The 22,390-nt window shown below is 46.2% G+C and overlaps 3 protein-coding genes across 3 annotated transcripts; all 3 read right to left on the reverse strand.

Moving 5' to 3' along the window:
* Positions 1 to 357: 357 nt before the first annotated feature.
* Positions 358 to 2,046, reverse strand: LOC132826588 (spidroin-2-like). The gene is made up of 2 exons (XM_060842546.1): positions 2,025 to 2,046; positions 358 to 1,751 (listed from the first exon to the last, which is right to left on the reverse strand). Exons 1-2 carry the CDS (start codon positions 2,044 to 2,046, stop codon positions 358 to 360), a joined length of 1,416 nt encoding a protein of 471 aa, XP_060698529.1.
* A 14,519-nt stretch (positions 2,047 to 16,565) lies between these two features.
* On the reverse strand, positions 16,566 to 17,033 carry LOC132826589 (protein SPMIP1-like). Its single transcript, XM_060842547.1, has one exon. It carries the CDS (start codon positions 17,031 to 17,033, stop codon positions 16,566 to 16,568), a length of 468 nt encoding a protein of 155 aa, XP_060698530.1.
* A 2,314-nt stretch (positions 17,034 to 19,347) lies between these two features.
* atp6v1f (ATPase H+ transporting V1 subunit F) lies at positions 19,348 to 21,426 on the reverse strand. Its single transcript, XM_060843142.1, has 2 exons — positions 21,247 to 21,426; positions 19,348 to 20,245 (listed from the first exon to the last, which is right to left on the reverse strand). The coding sequence occupies exons 1-2, from the start codon at positions 21,402 to 21,404 to the stop codon at positions 20,044 to 20,046; spliced, it is 360 nt and encodes a 119-aa protein (XP_060699125.1). The 5' UTR covers positions 21,405 to 21,426; the 3' UTR covers positions 19,348 to 20,043.
* Positions 21,427 to 22,390: the final 964 nt, after the last annotated feature.

Genomic DNA, 22,390 nt, shown 5'->3' on the forward strand with positions numbered 1-22,390 from the left:
TGGAATTGAGGTTGGACAGGATGTGGTCTCTGATTCTCTCCCACCCCTACCTCGTGTTTTATCATACTGTGGAGTGGGCAGTCATACAAGACACTAACGTGTAATTTGTCTGATCCTATTGATGACAGTAGACTGCCTTGGAGTTTGCTCTAGTCCAGTGTATTGCAGCCAGGACACTGAGATGGGGGATTCAGAGTGCTGTGTGAGTGACCCAGCCAAGCTCGAAGGTGATGTTCTCCACCTCAATGAAACACCTCTCCCAATTCTGGCAGACCTTTCAATGGTGCAGGTGAGTGAATGCTTTCAGACCAGAAAGGCCTCCTGCTTCCTCAAACAGGAACCAGGTGTCCTGCTCCCTCACACAGGGCCCCGGCCTCCTGCTCCCTGCGCACAGGGCCCGTCCTCCTGCTCCCTGTGCACAGGGCCCGTCCTCCTGCTCCCTGCGCACAGGGGCCGGCCTCCTGCTCCCTGTGCACAGGGGCCGGCCTCCTGCTCCCTGCGCACAGGGCCCCGGCCTCCTGCTGCCTCACACAGGAGCCGGCCTCCTGCTCCCTCATGCAGGCTCTGGCCCCCTGCTTCCTGCACACAGAGTCCTGGCCCCCTGCTCCCTGCACACAGGGCCCCAGCCTCCTGCTCCCTCACAAGGTCCTGGCCCCCTGCTCCCTGCACACAGGGCCCCAGCATCCTGCTCCCTGCGCACAGGGCCCCAGCATCCTGCTCCCTGCACACAGGGCCCCAGCATCCTGCTCCCTGCGCACAGGGCCCAGCCTCCTGCTCCCTGCACACAGGGCCCCAGCCTCCTGCTCCCTGCACACAGGGCCCCAGCCTCCTGCTCCCTGCACACAGGGCCCCAGCCTCCTGCTCCCTGCGCACAGGGCCCCAGCCTCCTGCTCCCTGCACACAGGGCCCCAGCATCCTGCTCTCTGCGCACAGGGCCCCAGCCTCCTGCTCCCTGCACACAGGGCCCCAGCCTCCTGCTCTCTGCGCACAGGGCCCCAGCATCCTGCTCCCTGCGCACAGGGCCCCAGCCTCCTGCTCCCTGCACACAGGGCCCCAGCATCCTGCTCTCTGCACACAGGGCCCCAGCATCCTGCTCCCTGCGCACAGGGCCCCAGCCTCCTGCTCCCTGCACACAGGGCCCCAGCCTCCTGCTCTCTGCGCACAGGGCCCCAGCCTCCTGCTCCCTGCACACAGGGCCCCAGCCTCCTGCTCTCTGCGCACAGGGCCCCAGCCTCCTGCTCCCTGCACACAGGGCCCCAGCATCCTGCTCTCTGCGCACAGGGCCCCAGCCTCCTGCTCCCTGCACACAGGGCCCCAGCATCCTGCTCTCTGCACACAGGGCCCCAGCATCCTGCTCCCTGCACACAGGGCCCCAGCATCCTGCTCCCTGCGCACAGGGCCCAGCCTCCTGCTCCCTGCATACAGGGCCCCAGCCTCCTGCTCCCTGCGCACAGGGCCCCAGCCTCCTGCTCCCTCACACAGGGCCCCAGCCTCCTGCTCCCTCACACAGGTCCTGGCCCCCTGCTCCCTGCACACAGGGCCCCAGCCTCCTGCTCCCTCACAAGGTCCTGGCCCCCTGTTCCCTGCACACAGGGCCCCAGCATCCTGCTCCCTGCACACAGGGCCCCAGCCTCCTGCTCCCTCACACAGGGCCCCAGCCTCCTGCTCCCTCACACAGGTCCTGGCCCCCTGCTCCCTGCGCACAGGGCCCCAGCATCCTGCTCCCTCACAAGGTCCTGGCCCCCTGCTCTCTGCACACAGGGCCCAGCCTCCTGCTCCCTCACACAGGGCCCCAGCATCCTGATCCCTCACACAGTATTCACATGACCTCCTGCTGCCTCAAATTGGATTGTGCCTGCTCCTTACTTACAGAAACAGGCTGGTTCAGTCTGCTGCCTTACAATGGGGGTCACAACCTCCTAACTACTTATACAGCAAAGCCCTTTCTCGGTGACCCAGGTCCCTACCTCTCACAACAAGGGCAGGGTCCCTACCTGTTCTGCAGGGCAATGTATCCCCTTTACCTGGTTTCCTCACTTCACGCATCACCAGTCTTTTCCATGAGGTACTCCCTCTTCCTCCTACAGAACCAGGAGGCAGAGGCGATCCCGAAAGTAGTACCATTGGAGAGGGCACAGAAATTGGAGATTGAACAGGAATCAGCTCCATCCACCTCCAATAGAGTAAATGAAGTCACAGCTGAAACAGCCAGTGATGTATCTGATCTGCACGACACAGGGACACAGAGTCTCAGAGCTCAGGAAGACAGAGTGATGAACGTGACTATCGGAGTGAGTACCATGTACGAGCACCCAGGTCAGGGACAGAATTAACAGAGGAAAGGACGGTGAGAGGTCATAAAGTCATAGAGATGTACAGCATGGAAACAGACCCTTTGGTCCGACCTGTCCATGCCGGCCAGATATCCCAACCCAATCTAGTCCCACCTGCCAGCACCCGGCCCATATCCCTCCAAACCCTTCCTATTCATATACCCATCCAAATGCCTCTTAAATGTTGCAATTGCACCAGCCTCCCCCACATCCTCTGGCAGTTCATTCCATACACGTACCACCCTCTGCGTGAAAAAGTTGCCCCTTAGGTCTCTTTTATATCTTTCCCCTCTCATCCTAAACCTATGCCCTCTAGTTCTGGACTCCCTGACCCCAGGGAAAACACTTTGTCTATTTATCCTATCCATGCCCCACATCATTTTATAAACCTGTACAAGATCATCCCTCAGCCTTCAACTCTCCGGAGAAAACAGCCCCAGCCTGTTCAGCCTCTCCCTGTAGCTCAGATCCTCCAACCCTGGCAACATCCTTGTAAATCTTTTCTGAACCCTTTCAAGTTTCACAACATCTTTCCAATAGGAAGATACCAGAATTGCACGCAATATTCCAACAGTGGCCTAACCAATGTCCTGTACAGCTGTAACATGACCTCCCAACTCCTGTACTCAATACTCTGACCAATAAAGGAAAGCATACCAAACGTCTTCTTCACTATCCTATTTACCTGCAACTCCACTTTCAAGGAGCTATGAACCTGCACTCCAAGATCTCTTTGTTCAGCAACACTCCCTAGGACCTGACCATTAAGTGTATAGGTCCTGCTAAGATTTGCTTTCCCAAAATGCAGCATCTCACATTTATCTGAATTAAACTCCATCTGCCGCTTCTCAGCCCATCGGCCCATCTGGTCCAGATCCTGTTGTAATCTGAGGTAACTCTCTTCACTGTCCACTACACCTCCAATTTTGGTGTCATCTGCAAACTTACTAACTGTACCTCTTATGCTCGCATCAAAATCATTTATGTAAATCACAAAAGGTAGAGGACCCAGCACCGATCCTTGTGGCACTCCACTGGTCACAGGCCTCCAGTCTGAAAAACAACGCTCCACCACCACCCTCTGTCTTCTACCTTTGAGTCAGTTCTGTATCCAAATGGCTAGTTCTCCCTGTATTCCATGAGATCTAACCTTACTAATCAGTCTCTCATGGGGAACCTTGTCAAATGCCTTACTGAAGTCCATATAAATCGCATCTAATGCTCTGCCCTCATCAATCTTCTTTGTTATTTCTTCAAAAAAACTCAATCAAGTTTGTGAGACATGATTTCCCACACACAAAGCCATGTTGGCTATCCCCAATCAGTCCTTGCCTTTCCAAATACATGTACATCCTGTCCCTCAGGATTCCTTCCAACAACTTGCCCACCACTGAGGTCAGGCTCACCGGTCTATAGTTCCCTGGCTTCTCTTTACTGCCCTTCTTAAACAGTGGCACCACGTTTGCCAACCTCCAGTCTTCCGGCACCTCACCTGTGACTATTGATGATACAACTATCTCAGCAAGAGGCCCAGCAATCACTTCTCTAGCTTCCCACAGAGTTCTGGGGTACATCTGATCAGGTCCTGGGGACGTATCCACCTTTAACCGTTTTAAGACATCCAGCACTTCCTCCTCTGTGATCTGGACATTTTGTAAGATGTCAACATCTATTTCCCTACAGTCTATATCTTCCATATCCTTTTCCACAGTAAATACTGATGCAAAATATTCATTTAGTATCTCCCCCATTTTCTGTGGCTCCACACAAAGGCCGCCTTGCTGATCTTTGAGGGGCTCTATTCTCTCCCTAGTTACCCTTTTGTCCTTAATATATTTGTAAAAACCCTTTGGATTCTCCTTAATTCTATTTGCCAAAGCTATCTCATGTCCCTGTTTTGCCCTCCTGATTTCCCTCTTGAGTATACTCCTACTTCCTTTATACTCTTCTCAGGATTTATGCTGAGGATTTTATGAGAAACTGGCTGGTGGTTTTGACTGTCAGACAGGTATAGGTTTCTGTTTTCCCTGTAGACTGTCACTTGTCTCACTGGCATCTCCTTTTGGTATCTGTCAGGTATTGATGAGAATATTCCACTGATCTGTCCTGTCCCCACGCTCTTGGTTATTTGCCATGTGATCGGCCCAGTGGGGATGGATCTTTAACTGACAAACTGATGCAATCACAGAGGCGAGGGGTATCACTGACTGTCAAACAATGTCTCCTCAGAAAGAAGGAAAAATGAGACACTTCAGCTCTCTCATTTGTTTCTTTTCTTGACAGGATCCAGTTCCTGACGCCTGGCAAGGAGAGGAACAGGGGTGGATTTCTAGTGGCCATTGGACGAGTCAATCACAAGAGGAAGAATGTAGCCAGCCCACTTCAGTGGATGTGGGTTCGATGAGCAGCGTGTGTGAGGAATGTGATCGAGCTGGCCTCTCCCTGGGGGACGTGAAGTCCAGAGAGTTGGTAAGAGGCAGTGAGCTCTCATTCCATTGCTCATTCATCGCACAGTTACTTCACGACAATGTCAGTCACACAATGTCAAACTGTCCCGTGCTGCACAGACATCCGTTCATGGATTTATTATCAGGCATATTCTACCCAAAACAGACAGGTCCCTCCAGTCGTTCCCAGTGTTCAGAGATTGATTTTACACTTTCACAGACACCTTCTTCCTCTTGGAATGGTGAGGAGTTGTTGGAAGAATTAGCAGCTGGCTATCAATCTGTTCTGGTGTTGATGTGAAATGCCGTTGCCTTGTGGTGATTGCTTTCCCTGAGTTCTGTGCACAGTGGAAGATCTTTGTGAAGCTGTCTTGAATGAACACTGTTTATGAGATTAATATCTCTATGGTGCTTTTAATTGTGTAACTGCTGGTTTTCCTTCATTAATTCAGGTCTCTCCTGATGGTCATTAATTTACTCCATACTCCACCAAGGGCATGCAGGTCCTTGGATTCCTTCATCGCCAGACCATAGCAACACGACAGCTGGAGGAAGAGCGCCTCATCTTCCGCCTAGGAACCCTCCAACCACAAGGGATGAACTCAGATTTCTCCAGTTTCCTCATTTCCCCTCCCCCCACCTTGCCTCAGTCCCAACCCTCGAACTCAGCACCACCTTCCTAACCTGCAATCTTCTTCCTGACCTCTCCGCCCCCACCCCCTCGCCGGCCTATCACCCTCACCTTAACCTCCTTCCACCTATCGCATTTCCAACGCCCCTCCCCCAAGTCCCTCCTCCCTACCTTTTATCTTAGCCTGCTTGACACACTCTCCTCATTCCTGAAGAAGGGCTTATGCCTGAAACGTCGATTCTCCTGCTCCTTGGATGCTGCCTGACCTCTTGCGCTTTTCCAGCAACACATTTTCAGCGGTTATTAATTTGATCCAATATTATAGGCTGTAGTAGCTCATTCATTGCTACTGTTTGACCTGGATTGAGTAGTCATTTGCATGGCTATGATTGCACCATTTTAGCCACAGTCAATAATTTGAATGAAAAATGCATTATACAAAGTATAGTGTGTCATTTTGTACTTATCAAACATCAGTGTACAACTTTGTGGTCTTTCTCTTTAACCAAGTTTAGACTCTAGCCAGACGTTTCTCAGACATCAAGCATCTCCAGTGTTAGCAGCTCATGGGCTTCCCCGGTCCTCTAGAATGTAAGCTGACACAATGAGCATTGCCCAAGGAGGAGACATGACCTGCCTGTACTATGAGGTTGTCACAAGATGACAGAGTAGCTGGGAGACTCTGGGCTATTGCTCTGCTGCGGATTGAATTTGGTTGAATAGTGTTCCTCTGTACCTTTTGTGGCACTGGTTTCTGGGGTGATCAACATCGTTTGTCACCCACAGACCCGCATTCCTGGCCTGCAGCGTGAGGTGAACATGATTCTGATGTCGGATGAAGAGAAGGAGAATGTGATGAAGAGCCTGGCACACGCTCAGAGAAAAGCTGAAGAGAAGCGACAGCGGGATAAGAAGAGGCAGACACTGCGGGTCGGTAGCACTTGTAAATTGTCCCAAGTGAATTCTCACCTTTGGTCTAACCTCCATCTCTGCTCATTAATCTCTCTCTCTTTTGACTCCATTGTCAATCTATGTGCCCCCTCAAACTCACTCCTTCCCCTAACTGTATTGATGATACACACCCCATCTTACCATCTCTTGTCCCCTTGAAATGCCCATCACCTTAATGACAGATAAGGCGATCTCTGATCACTTCCTCATATTCCTCTCCATTCATACCAGCCTTGCCACTCCCAATTCCCTGCAGCTAGCACCGGAAGTTACAACATTCTGGTACAAAACTGGTTCTACACCAATTCCCATAGATCTCAGATCAAGCCCTGAGGGACCACATTGAATGTGTATCTAAGGCACACATTCAGCAAGGATCAGCCTGAATCCAATGCTTAAGTCTGGGGTCCATTTGATCATCTTTCAGCATTTTCAGCTCATGTTCTGTGTTGCTGTAAATATCAAAATTCTGTCCAGGACTCACTGTCTCTGCCCTTTCCCCTGTTCAGGTGCAGGAATATCTGTCCATTGTCCGGAACAGAGCATCCACAGTTGATCATCTCCTCCAGAGCTACAGTAAGGAGCATTACACCAGAGACCTGCACAAGGTGAGGGATCATAGGCTGGAGAGAAAGCAGGGCTCACAGGGAAACAGAAAGGCCCAGCTAGGTCAGGGCCTTCTTGCTGACAGTTATAATGGCAGAGATTTCTTCATAAAGGAGTTAAGAGATTGACTAGAGGTGATGTCATGGTAGGAAGATGGGGACCAAGAGGAATGTGTTTCAGTGAGTGAGCTGGGGCATTAGAGGGTGTGTTTCAGTGAGTGAGCTGAGGCATTAGGGCGTGTGTTACAGTGGGTGAGCTGGGGTATTGGGGGTGTGTTTCAGTGAGTGAGCTGGGCATTAGTGGGTGTGTTTTAGTGAGTGAGCTGAGGCATTAGGGCGTGTGTTACAGTGGGAGAGCTGGGTATTAGCAGGATGAAATTCTATCACCATTTGTTGTTTATCTTGTCATATCAGACATGACCTAATGTTAATTTGACTGAACCATGAGAGGCATTTGGCAAGAGAGTGTGTGAGGGAAGTGCTGGGCCATCAGCAATTATCATTATACAGAGAACCACACTCACCATTCCCTGTCCAGCAACATGCTCCACACCACAGCCTGCTCACAGTCAGCTGCTGGGTAGCTTCCTTAGGGAAGGTCACTCATCAGGGTCTTCTTCCCTACCCTGGGGTGTCCTTACACATGCCAGTATCACACTTTAACCCTGCAGTGGGGATGTGCAGCTTTGGGAATCCCATGGTGAGGTACACAGGCTGTCTGAGGATCTCCACATGTTCCCCATATTAGGAGTCCACTCAGTGGAGGACCAAGGTGAAGGAGACCTTGCAGCAACTTCGACAAGAACGGACCTTTGCCCTGAGGTCAAAAGGCGAGAGGTAAGAAATTGTCAATCCAAGGTGTTTGGTGATGTTGGTTTGCGAGGTTGTCTTGATGCTGGTGTCTGGACAGATCTCGGAGAGGTGAGGCTGGATTGAGGTTGAGAGTTACAGTGGGGAATGCGGCTGGGGGTGGGTGGGGTGGTTGTCCACAAGAAGCTGAACCTTGAGCAGGTCGTGACTGTGAAGCCTATTCCTGAGAGCAATAACTCAGTAACATTTCCCCATCCTTCTCCACACCCCCCTCACTCCCTTCCTCAGGAACACTGCCAGTTTTAAGGAGTTGGTTGACCCCACTGAAACTGAAGACCTCACTGACGAGAATTGGTGTGAATTTTCCAGAGATGCCAAAACTCTGGGGATCATTGCTATGGTAACACAATTCTCTTGATCTCTAACTCATGTGCTGCATGATCTTTTTCAGATATGGGTCAATGGCCAAAGTTCAGGACTAATAACCTATCTCACCAGTAGATAATCCCAAATCTATGACTGCAGGTCATGGAGAAGTCATCTAAAACATACAGATTAGGGCTAATCCCTAATCTCTAAACATGCGATCATTGCAGTAAGTCATTCAATACCACTCAGTCCACTCCATCCTTCAACAAGATCACGGCTACTCAACTCTGTTCTATCCCTGTACCCTGTGATTCCTTTGATATTCAAAAACCAAAATATCTCTATGTTGAATTTATCCAACAACTGAGCATGTACAATCCTTTGGGAAAGAAAACTGAAAAGCTTCACAACAGTGAGTGAACACATTTCTCCTCATCTCAATCCTCAATGGCCAGCTCCTTACTCTGAGACTACATTCTCTAGTAGTAGTCTATCAGCATCTATGCTGGTCAAGAATTTCCAACATCTGAGTGAGATCTTATCTCATGCTTCCAAATTCCAGTACATATAAGCTATTTCAACTCCACCTCTTTACATGGGACTGCCCTGTATCTCAAGAATCTTCAGTGCCTCCCGCCTCAGGCAGCAGCTTTGTACCACATTGACCTCCCCAGGTAATGAGGGTGAGGGTCTGACTCAGCTGGACATTGTTCAGGGATGGGTTGCAGTATGTTGTGCAGAAGATGCTGATAATACATAAGCCAGTCAATCACGGTGCAATTGTGCCCCAAACTGCTCCTGCTGAAACTACAACAATGATTCTTGTTTTCCTCAATTACAGGTGACTGGGATAGAGGGCTCCAGGCAGGAGATCCCCAAAGATCCACGCAGTCAGGGACCATCAAGCTGACTCCACAGAATCCAGATAGCTCCAACTGCAACCTCTCATTGAGAAAAGAGTCCACCAAGCACAGGAAATCCCCCCACCACCACCCCCCAACTCCCACCCCCCCCCCCCCCCCCCCCAAGCTCCCACACACAATCAGCAAGTGTGTCTCAGTGGAATGCTAACTCACTCAATATCCACTACAGTAGAACATCAGGAAGGAGTATTGGATAGGAACAAACACTCATCATTTGCTTAAATGATACTGATGTTTGTGATGAATGGTGGGACATAGAATATGGCTATTGAGTACAGATGTTGGTTTGATAAACAGCCCCATTGTAAATGTTAACTCGACCAGAAAAAGGAAAATATCCCCAAACTTAATGACAGGGAGCCCAGCACGTCCGTGCAAATGATAAAACTGGACTATTTGCATCCATCTCCCAGTGGATGAAACATTTTGGTCTCCTCCTGAGCATCACAGTTGACTGTCTTCAACCAATTTAATGCACTCCATGTGATAACATTTGTGAAGAAGGCATACCCTCCTACAACGGCTATAGACCCTGACAGGACTGAAGACTTGTGCTCCAAACCTAAACATGCCCTTAGCCAAGCTGATCCAGTACAATGTGCCAATTACAATACTATCCAACAATGTGGATAGATTCTGTACACAAAAAGCAGGAAAAATCCAAGTTAACCACTTACTGCCCCATCAGTCCACTCTCAATCATCAGTAAAGTGATGGAAGGTATCTATCCTCTTCAAGAATAACCTGTTCAGTGAGACCCAGTTTAGCCCATTCAGCTCCTGACCTCATTACAGCCTTGGTCTAAATATAGATATGAGCTGAATTCCAGGCATGAGGTGAGAGTGACTGCCCTTAGCAGCAAACCTGACCAATTATGATATCAAGGAACCCTAGGAATGCTGGAATTAATGAGAAACAGATTGAAAACTCTCCACTGGTTGGAGTCAATCCTGGCTCATTGGGAGATGGTTGAGGTTTTTGGAGATCAGTCATCTCAGCTCCAGGACATCTCTGCAGGAGTTCCTCAGAGTAGTATCCTCGGCCCAACCATCATCAGCTGCTTCATCAATGTCCTTCCCTCTATCATAAGGTCATAAATGGGGATGTTCACAGATGATTGCAAATTTGTTCAGCACCATTCACGACACCTCAGATACTGAAGCAGTCCATGTTCAAATGGGCATATCCTGGACTGGGGTGGAAAGTGGCAAGTAACATTCGCAGTACATAGGTGCCATTAATGGTGAATCAAACCATCTCCTCTTGACATTCAATGGCTTCACCATCATTGAATCGTCATTATCAATATCCTGGGGGGGGGGGGTTACCATTCATCAGAAACTGAACTGCATTAGGCATGGAACTACTATGGCTGCAAGAGCAAGTGTGAAACATTATGGCTTTAAGAGATGTATTTTGTCCTATTTTTTATGAAGAGAGGTTGAGACAGTGGAAGTGAGCGGTCTGTTCCAAGACAATAAACAGTTTGTGAGGCCTTGGGGGGTTTTCTTAAAGTTGGAACAAAGAAACAAAGAGGGATGGGGTCAAGCTCTCACGCAATCAGGATTTCAGTAGGTACTGTGGTTTGGTATACATCTCTCCATGTTACAGCAAAATGCTTGAGTTCTCTCTCTCTCTCTCTCTAGAGAGAGAGAGAGTTTTCTCTTGATCTTCTTTCCTCCTGGACTGCAGAATTGCAAGCAGGACAATCAATTTTACTGAATTGGCTTTTGCCAAGAATGTGTTTACGGGATGTTACTATATTGGAGCAGTTGCTACGTAGTAGTTAAATAATCTATGATTCTGTTAAGTATTCTAATAGAGTTAAGTTATTCCAGTCCTTCTTTCTTTTGTTTGTATTTTAACAATAATGTAAGAATAAAGTGTGTTTTGCTTCACTCTTGATAGTTTGACCAATCGAATTGCATCTGGAACAGAACACCTTACATTTGCCTTTAAAAATAATAAAACATTGGCTTCCTTCATAATATATTCGGAGGAAGGTTTGGCCTGGTCCATACTAAATGTCAGAGGCTGGAGATTCCGCTGGCTCTGCAGAGCTCGTTCACTGTCCACAATATCTGGGGTGTGGTGGAATAATCCCCACTTGGTTGGATGAGTAAAGCTGCACCAACTCTCTGGAAACTTTACACCATCCAGGACAAAGCAGCCTGCTTGACCAGCATCCCAAGAATCACCCTCAACATTCACTCCATCCACCATAGTGTACAGCGACAGCAGTGTGTAGTATTGACAAGATGCATAGCAGCAACTCACTGAAGTTCCTTTGAATACACCTCTATCACCACCTAGAGGATGATAGCAATCGATGCATGGGAACGGCTCTTTAATTTTAAAGACACTTTGACTATCCATTTACGTTTTAGGTAAAATTTCCTTTCTTGGGTTCATGAAAGGTCAACTCATGTCAATTATCTTATCAATTACAAATCCAGAAAATTGCAATGGCTGTTTGGTGGTTTTACACTAGAGGTGGAATTATTTGAAACTACTTTGAAGCACTCCTGTTTGCGCATGGTCTCTAGTTGATCCTGAACATTGTAAGGCTAAGGCTTTGAAAGATGAGGCATTTATTCCAAATTATAGCATTGACTTTTGATGCCGATGAGGTCTCAAATTCTTAAAGCTATACCAAAACATTTCATGAGGTTCAGGAAACCTTAGTCTCCCATTCAATATGAAAGAAAATATATAAAATCAACTTTATTTTCAATTTAAAATTCCATTCTGTCACCATGGAGAAATATCCACCTAAATTAAGAAACGTAAGTCTATCAATGGCCATTATATTGTTGAACATGGAGCTGTATAAAGGATATTGTTTGGTGAATTTAGAGGTTAACAGCTGTCTGGAGAAAGAATTAGCTCTGTTATAAGTTCTAAAACGACAAAGAGAAATATTGTCAGAGGCAGTTGTGTCCCTTCATGTAAACTTAAGAAAACTTCAAGAACAACTAAATGTAATTTTACTTTCTTTTCTTGCTTCAGCATAATTAAAAGTTGCCAAAAGATTCATCATACAATTCAATTTCAACAAATAAATAATTTTGAGCTTTTCTCTGACTTTAACAGGACCCACAAAGCACAAAAATGTTACCACAATTTTCACCAGCCCTGTGAATTAAAAAAACAGGTAAACATGGCAGACCATTTGCAACATCACCAATAAACTGCATAATTGTATGATCCCATTATAAGATCTGTTCAGATCATTTTAACGATTATTATCACAGTAGCATTCTGCTTTTTTCTGCTTTCTAGTACTTACAAATAATTTTAAAAATCATTCAAAAATCATTCAGAAGTTATCAATTATCTATGCGGTCATCTTACATTCACAACTAATCATTTTCACATAATTCAAGAAAACACAGTATGCGTGTTGCAATTCAACATCAAGAAATATTCTAGAAACCTGACTGGACTGGCCTCATAAGCACTGTGCTATGAGAATAGGGCAGGGGTCAGGCATTCTGAGGTAAATAGCTCTCACTTCCTGATCCCCAAAGCCTGTCCACTATTTACAGGACACAGATTAGACGTATATGGAATACAACCTGTTTGCCTGGATGAATGCAACTCCAACAACACCCGTTTTGTTGCAGAGTACCATCTACAAGAAACATTTAACCCAGCAACTCACTTCCAGCAGCACTTTCTAAATCTGTACCCTCTTGGACCTGGAACAAGAAAATCATGCACATGGGAACAGCAGCACCAAGTTCCCCTCCGAGACACTCATCATCCTCACTTGAAATTATAATTGCTAGGTCAAAATCCTGGAACTCTCTCCTTAACAGAACTGCAGGTCGATAAGGCACCACAAACTGCAGCACTTCAAGTAGTTCACCCCCTTCTAAAGGACAATTAGAACAAATGTTGACCGAACCAGTAACATCTATATCCCATGAACAAATAAAACTCGGTTAATCATAATAAGTGCAATTTAGTTCTAATCACATTATGTTGACTAAACACCAAACAGATTAAATGAATCCAAGTAAAACATTCTTATGAAAAATACAAATCATGTAACTTTTATGTTCTTTTCATTCTTTCCAAGTGACTGTAATATAACTGAAGAAAATATGAGCTTTCACATTTAAATAACCTCCTAACAGTCTTCCACAAAAGGGAAAAATGCAGGACTATAGCCAGAAGCACTCAGACTTTCAAACTGGCTTTTTAGAAAAATTGCACAATTTAATGATGGAAAGGGGTGGGCAGGAAAGTTATTCTTTTGCTCCTCCTTTATCCTTTTTCTCTCGATTATTTTCAATTCTGCATCTGTACCCTGCTTTTCAATTTCTGATGTTTGATGTTTAACCTCCTCAGGAATGACGGTTGATAATTGTAACTGAGGTGGCCCTCAGATTCATCAGAAGCACCAACTTGATCAACCTGTGAATAATTCACACCCTTTTAATGCCTGTCTGAGGTGACTTCAGCACCACTCTTTTGCATTAATAAGAACAATTAATCCTGTCAAAATTCTATTTTCTGACACTTTTGGGTGATGAGACCTTAACTTTGATAAATGCCAATATTGATTTAATCACAATATTCTCAATCTGCAGAATTCCTCCAGTTGTGCTGCCTCTGACCCTCTCTGTTTTGGGCTTGGTCATTGTTGAAGCCTCTCAATATTTCCCCACAACAGCCTGAAAACAGTATGACTGGTACAGGGGTTTCATGGTCATTGTGCAGTTAAAATGCCATGTGATGTAGTATCTGCTCTATTCCCTTAATAAAATGAATAGCTCATATATGGCTATGTTCTTTACCCTGACCTTTGCTGTATGATCACGGCTGTGAGTTGGCACCCGTGAAGGGATCTCACATTATCATCTCAGATTTTGTTCATAATCCAGTTCTCCATGGTTAAAGTTTCACCGTAGCCTTTTGGGGATTTTGCAAAAATTGAAAAGTTCAGGCCAGAGCTGGCTCAGCGAATGTTATTTTAAAAACTCACATCATTCACTTCAGTAGCAATTAAGTCAGTTTGTTATTCTGATTGTAATCACCTTATCCTTTATTTCAGCATAAAATAAAATTTACAAATCAATATCATCAAGACACTTTAGAAAGCAGTTTGCAATTGATGATACCATCAGTCAGAGTGAGAGCATGATTAAACTAAGAATGTGTTCTGTTCTCGGTCCCAAAAATGCTATCCTTTTACACTGTTACACATTAGTAAGCTGGAATTGCTCCCCTTTGTCTGTTTGGCTTTTTTATTGCACATTACCTGATCTGATCATTTATTGACTAATTCTTTGTATTGTCATTTGACATGCACCAACAACCATCATATACTAACAGCGATAACTTTAATGTTCCTGTTACCACCACAACAACAAACATTTAATGCAGTGAAACATCCCAAGGTAATCATTGAGCAAAATCAACTTGAGACATTTTTCTGACATTGACTGATAAAATGTGCAAGTAGAAAAGGTGACTAAACATTTGTTCGAAGACGTAAAGTTGTAGGAGCATTTTAAAAGAGAACAGAAAGATGAAGATGTGTATGGGCATCAGGGACGGGGGAATTCCCCTCCAGGGCCAAAGCCTGGAGATCTCAAAAAGTTGTAGGGCTGGAGAAGGTCAGACTGCTAAAGCAGAATGAGATCAGGGAAGCATTTGAAAACAAGGATGGGGGTCTTAAAACCTGAGGTGCTGTTGGATGGAGAGGCAGTGAAGGTCAGTAGGCTTGGTGAAGGGGCAATGAATTTACAGTATGGGTGACAGATGTTTGGGTGAACATGAGCTCATGTAGTGTGGCCTCCTGGGCCTGAACCAGTTAACATTGGAATAATTGCATTCTGAAATAGAATATTGAATGGAGCTCAAGCTTCAGCTCCAAACTATTGCTTGGTAAACTAGTCATTCCTAAGAACATTAATTGTTGCTCGTTTAATCTTCAGCCTTCCCTTTCTCTCTCAGATGAGGATCTACACTCAGAACCACATCTTTCTATATGGGTCTCCATAAAATGCTCCAATCTCTGGTTATGGATCCTTAGAAGTGCAACACACTCCCTTCTATACAGGCCCCAAAGGAAAAACCACACCTGCACACAGTTCTCTCAAAGCTTTATTAGAATTACCCTATTTACCACAGAATCTACTAAAGCTAGGTGATTTGACATGGTCTTAGTTATTGTGAGGGTCCTCTCACCTCTCAAAGCAGCTTGAGAATCCTGTCCTGAGCTCTGAACAGAGATCAGGAACAGAATCCCATCTTCAGAACTGCACCAAGACACCCTGATTCCTAAGCCTGTGCTCAATTAATCCAAGACATCATTGGGTGCTTGTCTGCAGAATATACCATTCCTTCGATAGAAAGCAGTTTCCACCATTGCCGATCGCCCAAAAGCTGGTTTCTTGTACTCAGCATCGTCCTCTGTCAGAAGAGAAGCACAGCAATTGGTTGAAGGGCTCTTGCTACTTCCCACCAGATAGTCACTCCTTCCTGATTGGCTCATTCTACAATGCACACTTGGGCAAGGGTAGCTAAGCACTTATCTCAGGATAGAGACCCAGAGCAGACACAGGACAAAGCAGTGCTCACTCTCCATGTTCCAAGTCTCGAATAGAAAATGCATTCGGATAAACTTCTCAGTGGAACACCTGTTGACTGCAACACAATAGCTCGTGTGGGGATTTGCAGTCATCACAGGAACGCTGAATAAAATGTGGATGCTGTAAATCAGAAACAAAAGCAAAGATTGCTGGAAAAGTTCAGCAGGTCTGGCAGCATCTGTCGAAAAAACCACTGATGCTGCCAGTCCTGCTGAACTCTTCCAGCAATTTCTGTTTTTGTTTCTGACAGGAACACTGAAGCTTTGAGATTGGGTTGTGTTAATGAGACTAAAAACCAGAGGCAACTTTACTCTGGAACTAGCCTGTGTTATATTTGTTTTGAGAGAGTTTGATGGTGCAGTGTAGAAAAATCTTTACTCAGCGTCTAACCTGAACTTACCCAGGAATTGTTTAATAAGAGAGTGTGGGAGGTGCTTTACTCGATATACTATTCAGTCCAAATATATGAGTCCCAATAAACTCAGCCTGAATTGATTGAACAACAGTGAAAGCAGTATGATCATATGATCAAATGAAAGAAAAACACATGCACTCAGCCTGAGAGTGAAAAATCACCCCGAAGCAAACATTTCTGTTGACGGTCTGTTTTGCTTCCCAGAGGAAGACAGCTTTCATGTCTGGAATGGATTTGAGTCCAGATGTGAATGCCGGCTGTTGGTTAATGTTTGACACAAGGTCCAGCAAGGGTCAGCCTCTAACTAGTTCCCAATCCCTTTCATCATGACGATGGGCTAAACATTACTGACCCCTGCCTAGAAACAGCGATCCCAACTCCTTGTCCAGCAAGACTAATACTCCACTTCCAACAATACTGACTCCCCCAACTGAACTCTCAGCCTTGCCCCCAGCAGCAACAATGAAATCACTGCCTTAGCCTTGCTTAGCTGACACTTTCTCACCTAATTTCCAGCCATACTCCCAGGAAGAGGTAATGGCATGGTTATATTTTTCACTAGGCCCTTTCTTTGTCCGTGCCTTTAGGTATTGGTACCTTCCTTTCTCCTCTTTAGAGAATCCATCGTAAAGCAGAGCTTGCACCTCTGGGGTGACAGGCCTCATCTCACTATATGACACTGCTGCAACTTTCTCTTCAGCTTTTGGCTTTTCCGTGTCACCTTCCGTCACCGAAGTCTTCTCCTCCTGCTCTGTTGATTTCTGCTTCTGGAGATCAATGTGAGGTCGCACAAAACTCTTCTTAAGCTCCGTCTGTCTGCCTGGTGTCTTGTTGAGTCCTTTCTGATGGTCTCTCAGCCAACATAGCCTCAGCAGCTCCTCTTTGGTTATGTTTTCTTTCCAGAAGTTTTGCTTCTCGTTGTCTGTCTTGAGTTTTCGCTCCATGGTCACAAGTCTTCAGTTGCTCTTGTCCATGCATTTGTGAAACACGGACATATACAAGGTGAGTATTATTGACAGGGCCCTCTTCACATACTGATCGAATGTCCATTTGGTATCTAAGCAATCAGTGTTACATTTACAATTGTAATGAGAGACAGGAAGTGACATGGATAATGAGACTAACACATTGCAACAGGAGAGATTAAATGGGTTGAGTCAAGTCTGAGATGGAGCACCCCCGAGGTCTCTTAAAATTATGAAGAGGTTGGACAGCATAGACATTTAGATGATTCGGCCACCTAAACTAGGGACTATTATTGTAAGAAAATTACTAATAAATCTAATTCAGAAGCAGCTTCACGGAGTGTGGCTCAAAAATCAGGTAAATAACAGGACAGACTTACAGAAAAGCTGAATAAAAAACATAAGGATGAAAGAAAACGAGGGATCACACTGATAAGAGTTAAATGAAAAGGAGTGGACGGTGGCTTATGTGGAACACAAACAACAATGTGGTTCTATTGAACCAAATGACCTACCTCTTTGCCACCAGTTTGATGAAAGTTGATATGCAACATGGCAGCAACATTCACCCTTGGAATGAATAAATGACGATGAAGAAAGCAAAGTACTTGCCAAAAAGTATCACTTCTTGAGATAGTCTGTACTGGGAGTGAGGAGAACACTGGCTCCAGCCTTAGCAGGAACACCTATAATGCTTTGCCAAGTACAGATCAGGATATACTTGACATTCTCACTTGTGTTCCAGGATAAGGATAATGTGTATATCATAATGAGCTGCTGGTTTCTTTCCAGAATAGGAAATTGAACCAGTTGGGCTTTATAACATGCTGCAGTTTTACAGAACCTTTCAGGTTAATCAACTGGATACATTTCTAAGATCTTTGGGAGTACATCCAGTTCTTTGTCATGGTTGAGCAATATTCCGAGGCCTCTTACTTAAAAAGATGATTTGGAGATGCCGATGTTGGACTGAGGTGCACAAAGTTACAAATCACAACACCAGGTTATAGTCCAACAGGTTTAATTGGAAGCACACTAGCCTTTGGAGCGATGCTCCTTCATCAAGTGATATCAGGTTTAACCGTAAGAAAAAACTCCTCTCCTTTGCTTGGAAGTCTGGGTGGTGCTGGCAGAGTTCACAGCCATTTAAAAAAATAACATTGATACAATCATGGTCAAGGCAGCTCCAGATTCCTCCCCCTTGTCAGTGAAAACTTAGAAAGAGTTCACATTTAAACACAACCTTTCACATAGCTTTGTTATGTGAAACATCGGATTACTCCTGGGTCCTAATTTATCCAAAAATAAATTTTCAGAGCTTGCTCCGCTTATGTGCATAAAAATCACCTTTTAAAAAGGAATATTTACAGAAATAAGTTAACGATTTATGTTTTTGTCATCATTAAAAACAATCTGCTTTCATAAACAGCAGGTTTAAGTATAGAAATTTTGTGCATGCATTTTTTTAATCAAAGTTTTGTCATATTTTGGGACTCTGGACAGCTTGAGTACACCTTTTCACAAATAGCAAAAACTTCAGGGATGGTGGGGCTTAGTTTCCAGCATAGTGCCCCAGTGGCTCAGAATATCATACAGAAGTTAAACAGCCCAGCACCAGAACCTCTGCAGCTTTGCAGTGAGCAGATTCCTACACCTGGGGAGGGAGGAAGGAGTAGGGCAGTGTGTATTAAACAACTTCTATTATAACAGCAGCTATAATGGGCAAGGAACTTCATAAGTGTGTTAACAGGCAAAAACCAGAGACTGGGCCCTAAGGAGCTAGTAGGAAGTAACCAAAAGCATGATCAGAAGGAGCAAGAGACAAATTCAAGGGGGACAAGCCCAGAGCTAGGGCCTTAGCAGCTGAAGGCACATCCACCCACAGTGTAACATTGACGGGGCGGGGGGGTGCAACTATAAGAGGCCAGGGTTGGAGGTTGACGGAGATCTCAGTTTTTGTTAAGGCTGCAAGAGGTTAGAGATCAGGAAGACCTGGACCACAGAAGTATTTGAACACAAGGACAAGAGCGCTAATTAGAAGAAAATGTGTTGCCAAATTGTAGGAAAACGAAGGTCTTCAAGAAAAGGGGTGACGGATGATTGGTACAAGTTCAGACATGGGGAACTGTCTTTCAATTGGACTGAAGTGTAGGGAAGATAGAAAGTGGGAGGCCAGCCAGGGGAACCAGGTATGTAACTACAAATGGCCCATGTAACTGAAAATGAGACCAAAGTTATTGAAATAGCGCAAGTGGGAAGAATTCAGTACAAAATAAAATCAGAAACTAGCAGCAAGATTGAACTTGGTGTTTATTTATTGATACAGATCAGGGCTCAGAACACTATAAACAACTCTTTGAAGAGCACAGGAAAAACTCAACAAAACTAGACAGGAACTGCATTCGGCACCTGTTAACCAGTACACACCAGGAGTGCCCAGGGTGCAGTGAAGATTCAGTAATCAACCATTGTTTTTATAGTATACCCATTAAACAGCAACACTGACCTCTCACCAACCCTCAGCCCAGATGCCAGTGCTTGATGCATGAACAATGCCAAATAACTTCCAGCTTTATGAATATTTTATTCAAAAACTGATTGGTTGGGGTCACTTTCTGTCCAACCTTCAGTAATCAAACAGAAATAAATCAAAAGGACATAATTAAACGAGGATAGGTAGAAATAGTAACCTTCCCTCCACAAACAAATACATCCAGGGCAGGAACAGTGCAGGATAGATGCAAAACCAACAGAAGTTCACATCCTCTTACTGATGATGGTAAAACTACTCCAGGAGAATGGAAATATCTTGACAGCCAGCACACCAAATTTGGGTTGGGACAGTCATCTCTAGCAGTAATGGAGAAGATGACTTCCCACGGGAATGATTAATTTGAGAGCAAACTCCATGGTTTGCACAACACATTACAACACGAGAGTGAGGCAAGACTGGAGCGAGCAGCCACAGATCAGCGTTGGGCAAGTCCGGCTATCGGAAGTCATCAGTACTGAACATTCCTTTGGCGCGGCGCAGGATGGAGTCCTTGGAAGCATCATATGGGTGTTCCTTGGAAGGGATTTCCAACACAGCAGGAATGGACAGAGTATGGGCATCAATGACATGACGAATCATTTCAGCAATGTACTGATTGATTAGGATGATCCCAATGTCATCACGGCTCAAGAAACTCCTGCAGAAGAAAGACAAACAGGGACGTTTACTCTGACAGCTCCTGACTTTGCCAGCTGGACAGTACTCAGCCCACCAAAATCAAAAAAGAGGCAAAGATTATCTACTGACCTGCACTTTACTATCGCCAAGAGGAACACAGTCCCCTGACTTTATCAGACACTCAGCAGTGCTTAGTGAACACCAGCTCTGTGTAGACATAGAACCCACCACATCTGTGAGACGCTGAGAACAACACCTCACAGTAGAAACACTCCTCTTGCAAGCAGGCACGAGGCAAGCAGATGACTCAATCAACAAAACCCACAACCACTAAACAGGAAGCTATCCCAAACTTAAAACAGCAATAACTTTTGGGGGTCAGTGGGAGATATCAAACTTATTGTCCTTGTTGGAGGAAGGGACACAGGAAAAAAGCCAGTCCTCGAAGGGTGGATACAAGTTGGAGGGAAGACTGGTTCAATCAACCTTGAACAGCAGCTAACTGACAATGCAACAAGCACTAGCAAGGACAGTGTTAAAGTCACTGGAGGACTCAGTTCCTCAAACATGGGCCAGATGAACCCTGTGCTACTTTCAGGATTGCTGCAGACGGACAAAGATTTCTCAATGCAATCTGCAGAACTCAAAACCAAGGGGCACCCCACAGACCCAGCCTTCCTGACCCACATCCACACCCCCAGGTCCCAGGGGGGATTGAGATGGTGAGGATAGACAACACCTGGGTGCTCCTCCTGCACCACTGATGACAAGCCCACACAGTCTGGGAGGGGGGGATCAAACGGGAAGGCTGCAGCTCCATGCCCACAGTGCGGCCCAGGGGAGACTGCAGCCGACTGACTGAAACCAGACTCTCACCAACCAGCAGGACACTGCCCCCGAGGATAACCCTCCAGCCCCAGGATCACCGCCCCCAGGCCCCGGCCTCGAGTCCCGCCCCCTGCCGCAGGCCCCGCGCCCATCCCCGGCCTCGAGTTCCGCCCCCTCTCCCTTCGCTCTCACTTGAAGGTCTCCTCGATCTCGGCCACACTCGTCTCCTTCTCCACCACCAGGAAGTTGGGCCGCCGGTTCTTGTTTAACTCCCCGATACCGCCGAGCAGGAAGCCGGTGCATGTATCCTCATCCCCGAGCACAGCGATCAACTTCCCCCTGAGCGCCATCCCGGCGTCTGGAGGCGGCGCCCTGCGGCCGCCCGCTTTATATAGACTCCGGGCCTGCGCCTGCGCACAGCTCCACCCAGTGCCCCGCAATGACGTCACCCATCGGGGTAACTTCACCGGCTTGTGCGAAAGTAGCGCATGCGCATAATGGCAGAGCACTGGGGCTGACGTTTTTGCGCACAGGTTGTGAAATGCAAACTCACTTGTCACTGCACCAGATACTGCAGTGGCACTGCACAAAGCACTGTCTAAGACATTGCACAGGCACTGCACCAGAAACTGCACTGACACTGCACAAGGCACTGCACCAGATATTACACCGACGCTGCAAAGACTCTGTACCAGATATTGCACTGGAATTTCACAAGACACTATACCAGATATTGCACTGGCAGTGCAGCAGACACTGTAGCGAAACTGCACTGGCATTGTACCAGACACTGCGCTGGCACTGCACCAGACACTGTACCAGATATTGCACTAGCACTACACAATTCAGTGTACCAGATATTGCACTGGCACTGCTTCAGACACTGTACCAGAAACTGCACCGACACTGCATCAGATTCTGTACCAGATATTGCACTGGCACTGCACAAGACACTGTACCAGATATTGCACCAACACTGCACCAGACACTGTACGAGATACTGCACCGGCACTGCACAAGACACTGTCCCAGATATTGCACCAGACACTGTACCAGATATTGTAGAGACTCTGCACCAGACACTGTACGAGATACTGCACCGGCACTGCACCAGACACTGTACCAGATATTACACTGGCACTGCACCAGACATTGTAGCAGATATTGCACTGGCACTGCACCAGACACTGTACCAGGTACTGCATTGGCACTGCACCAAACACTGTACCAGGTACTGCACTGGCTTTGCTGTATTTCTGGCTTTGTGGAAAGGAGGGGCCTCACCCACCCTCCATAGTAGCTTTGCTGGGTGGTACCTACAGTCAAGATGCACACC

Source organism: Hemiscyllium ocellatum, chromosome 23, assembly GCF_020745735.1.
Source record: "Hemiscyllium ocellatum isolate sHemOce1 chromosome 23, sHemOce1.pat.X.cur, whole genome shotgun sequence".
Lineage (NCBI taxonomy): Eukaryota > Metazoa > Chordata > Chondrichthyes > Orectolobiformes > Hemiscylliidae > Hemiscyllium > Hemiscyllium ocellatum.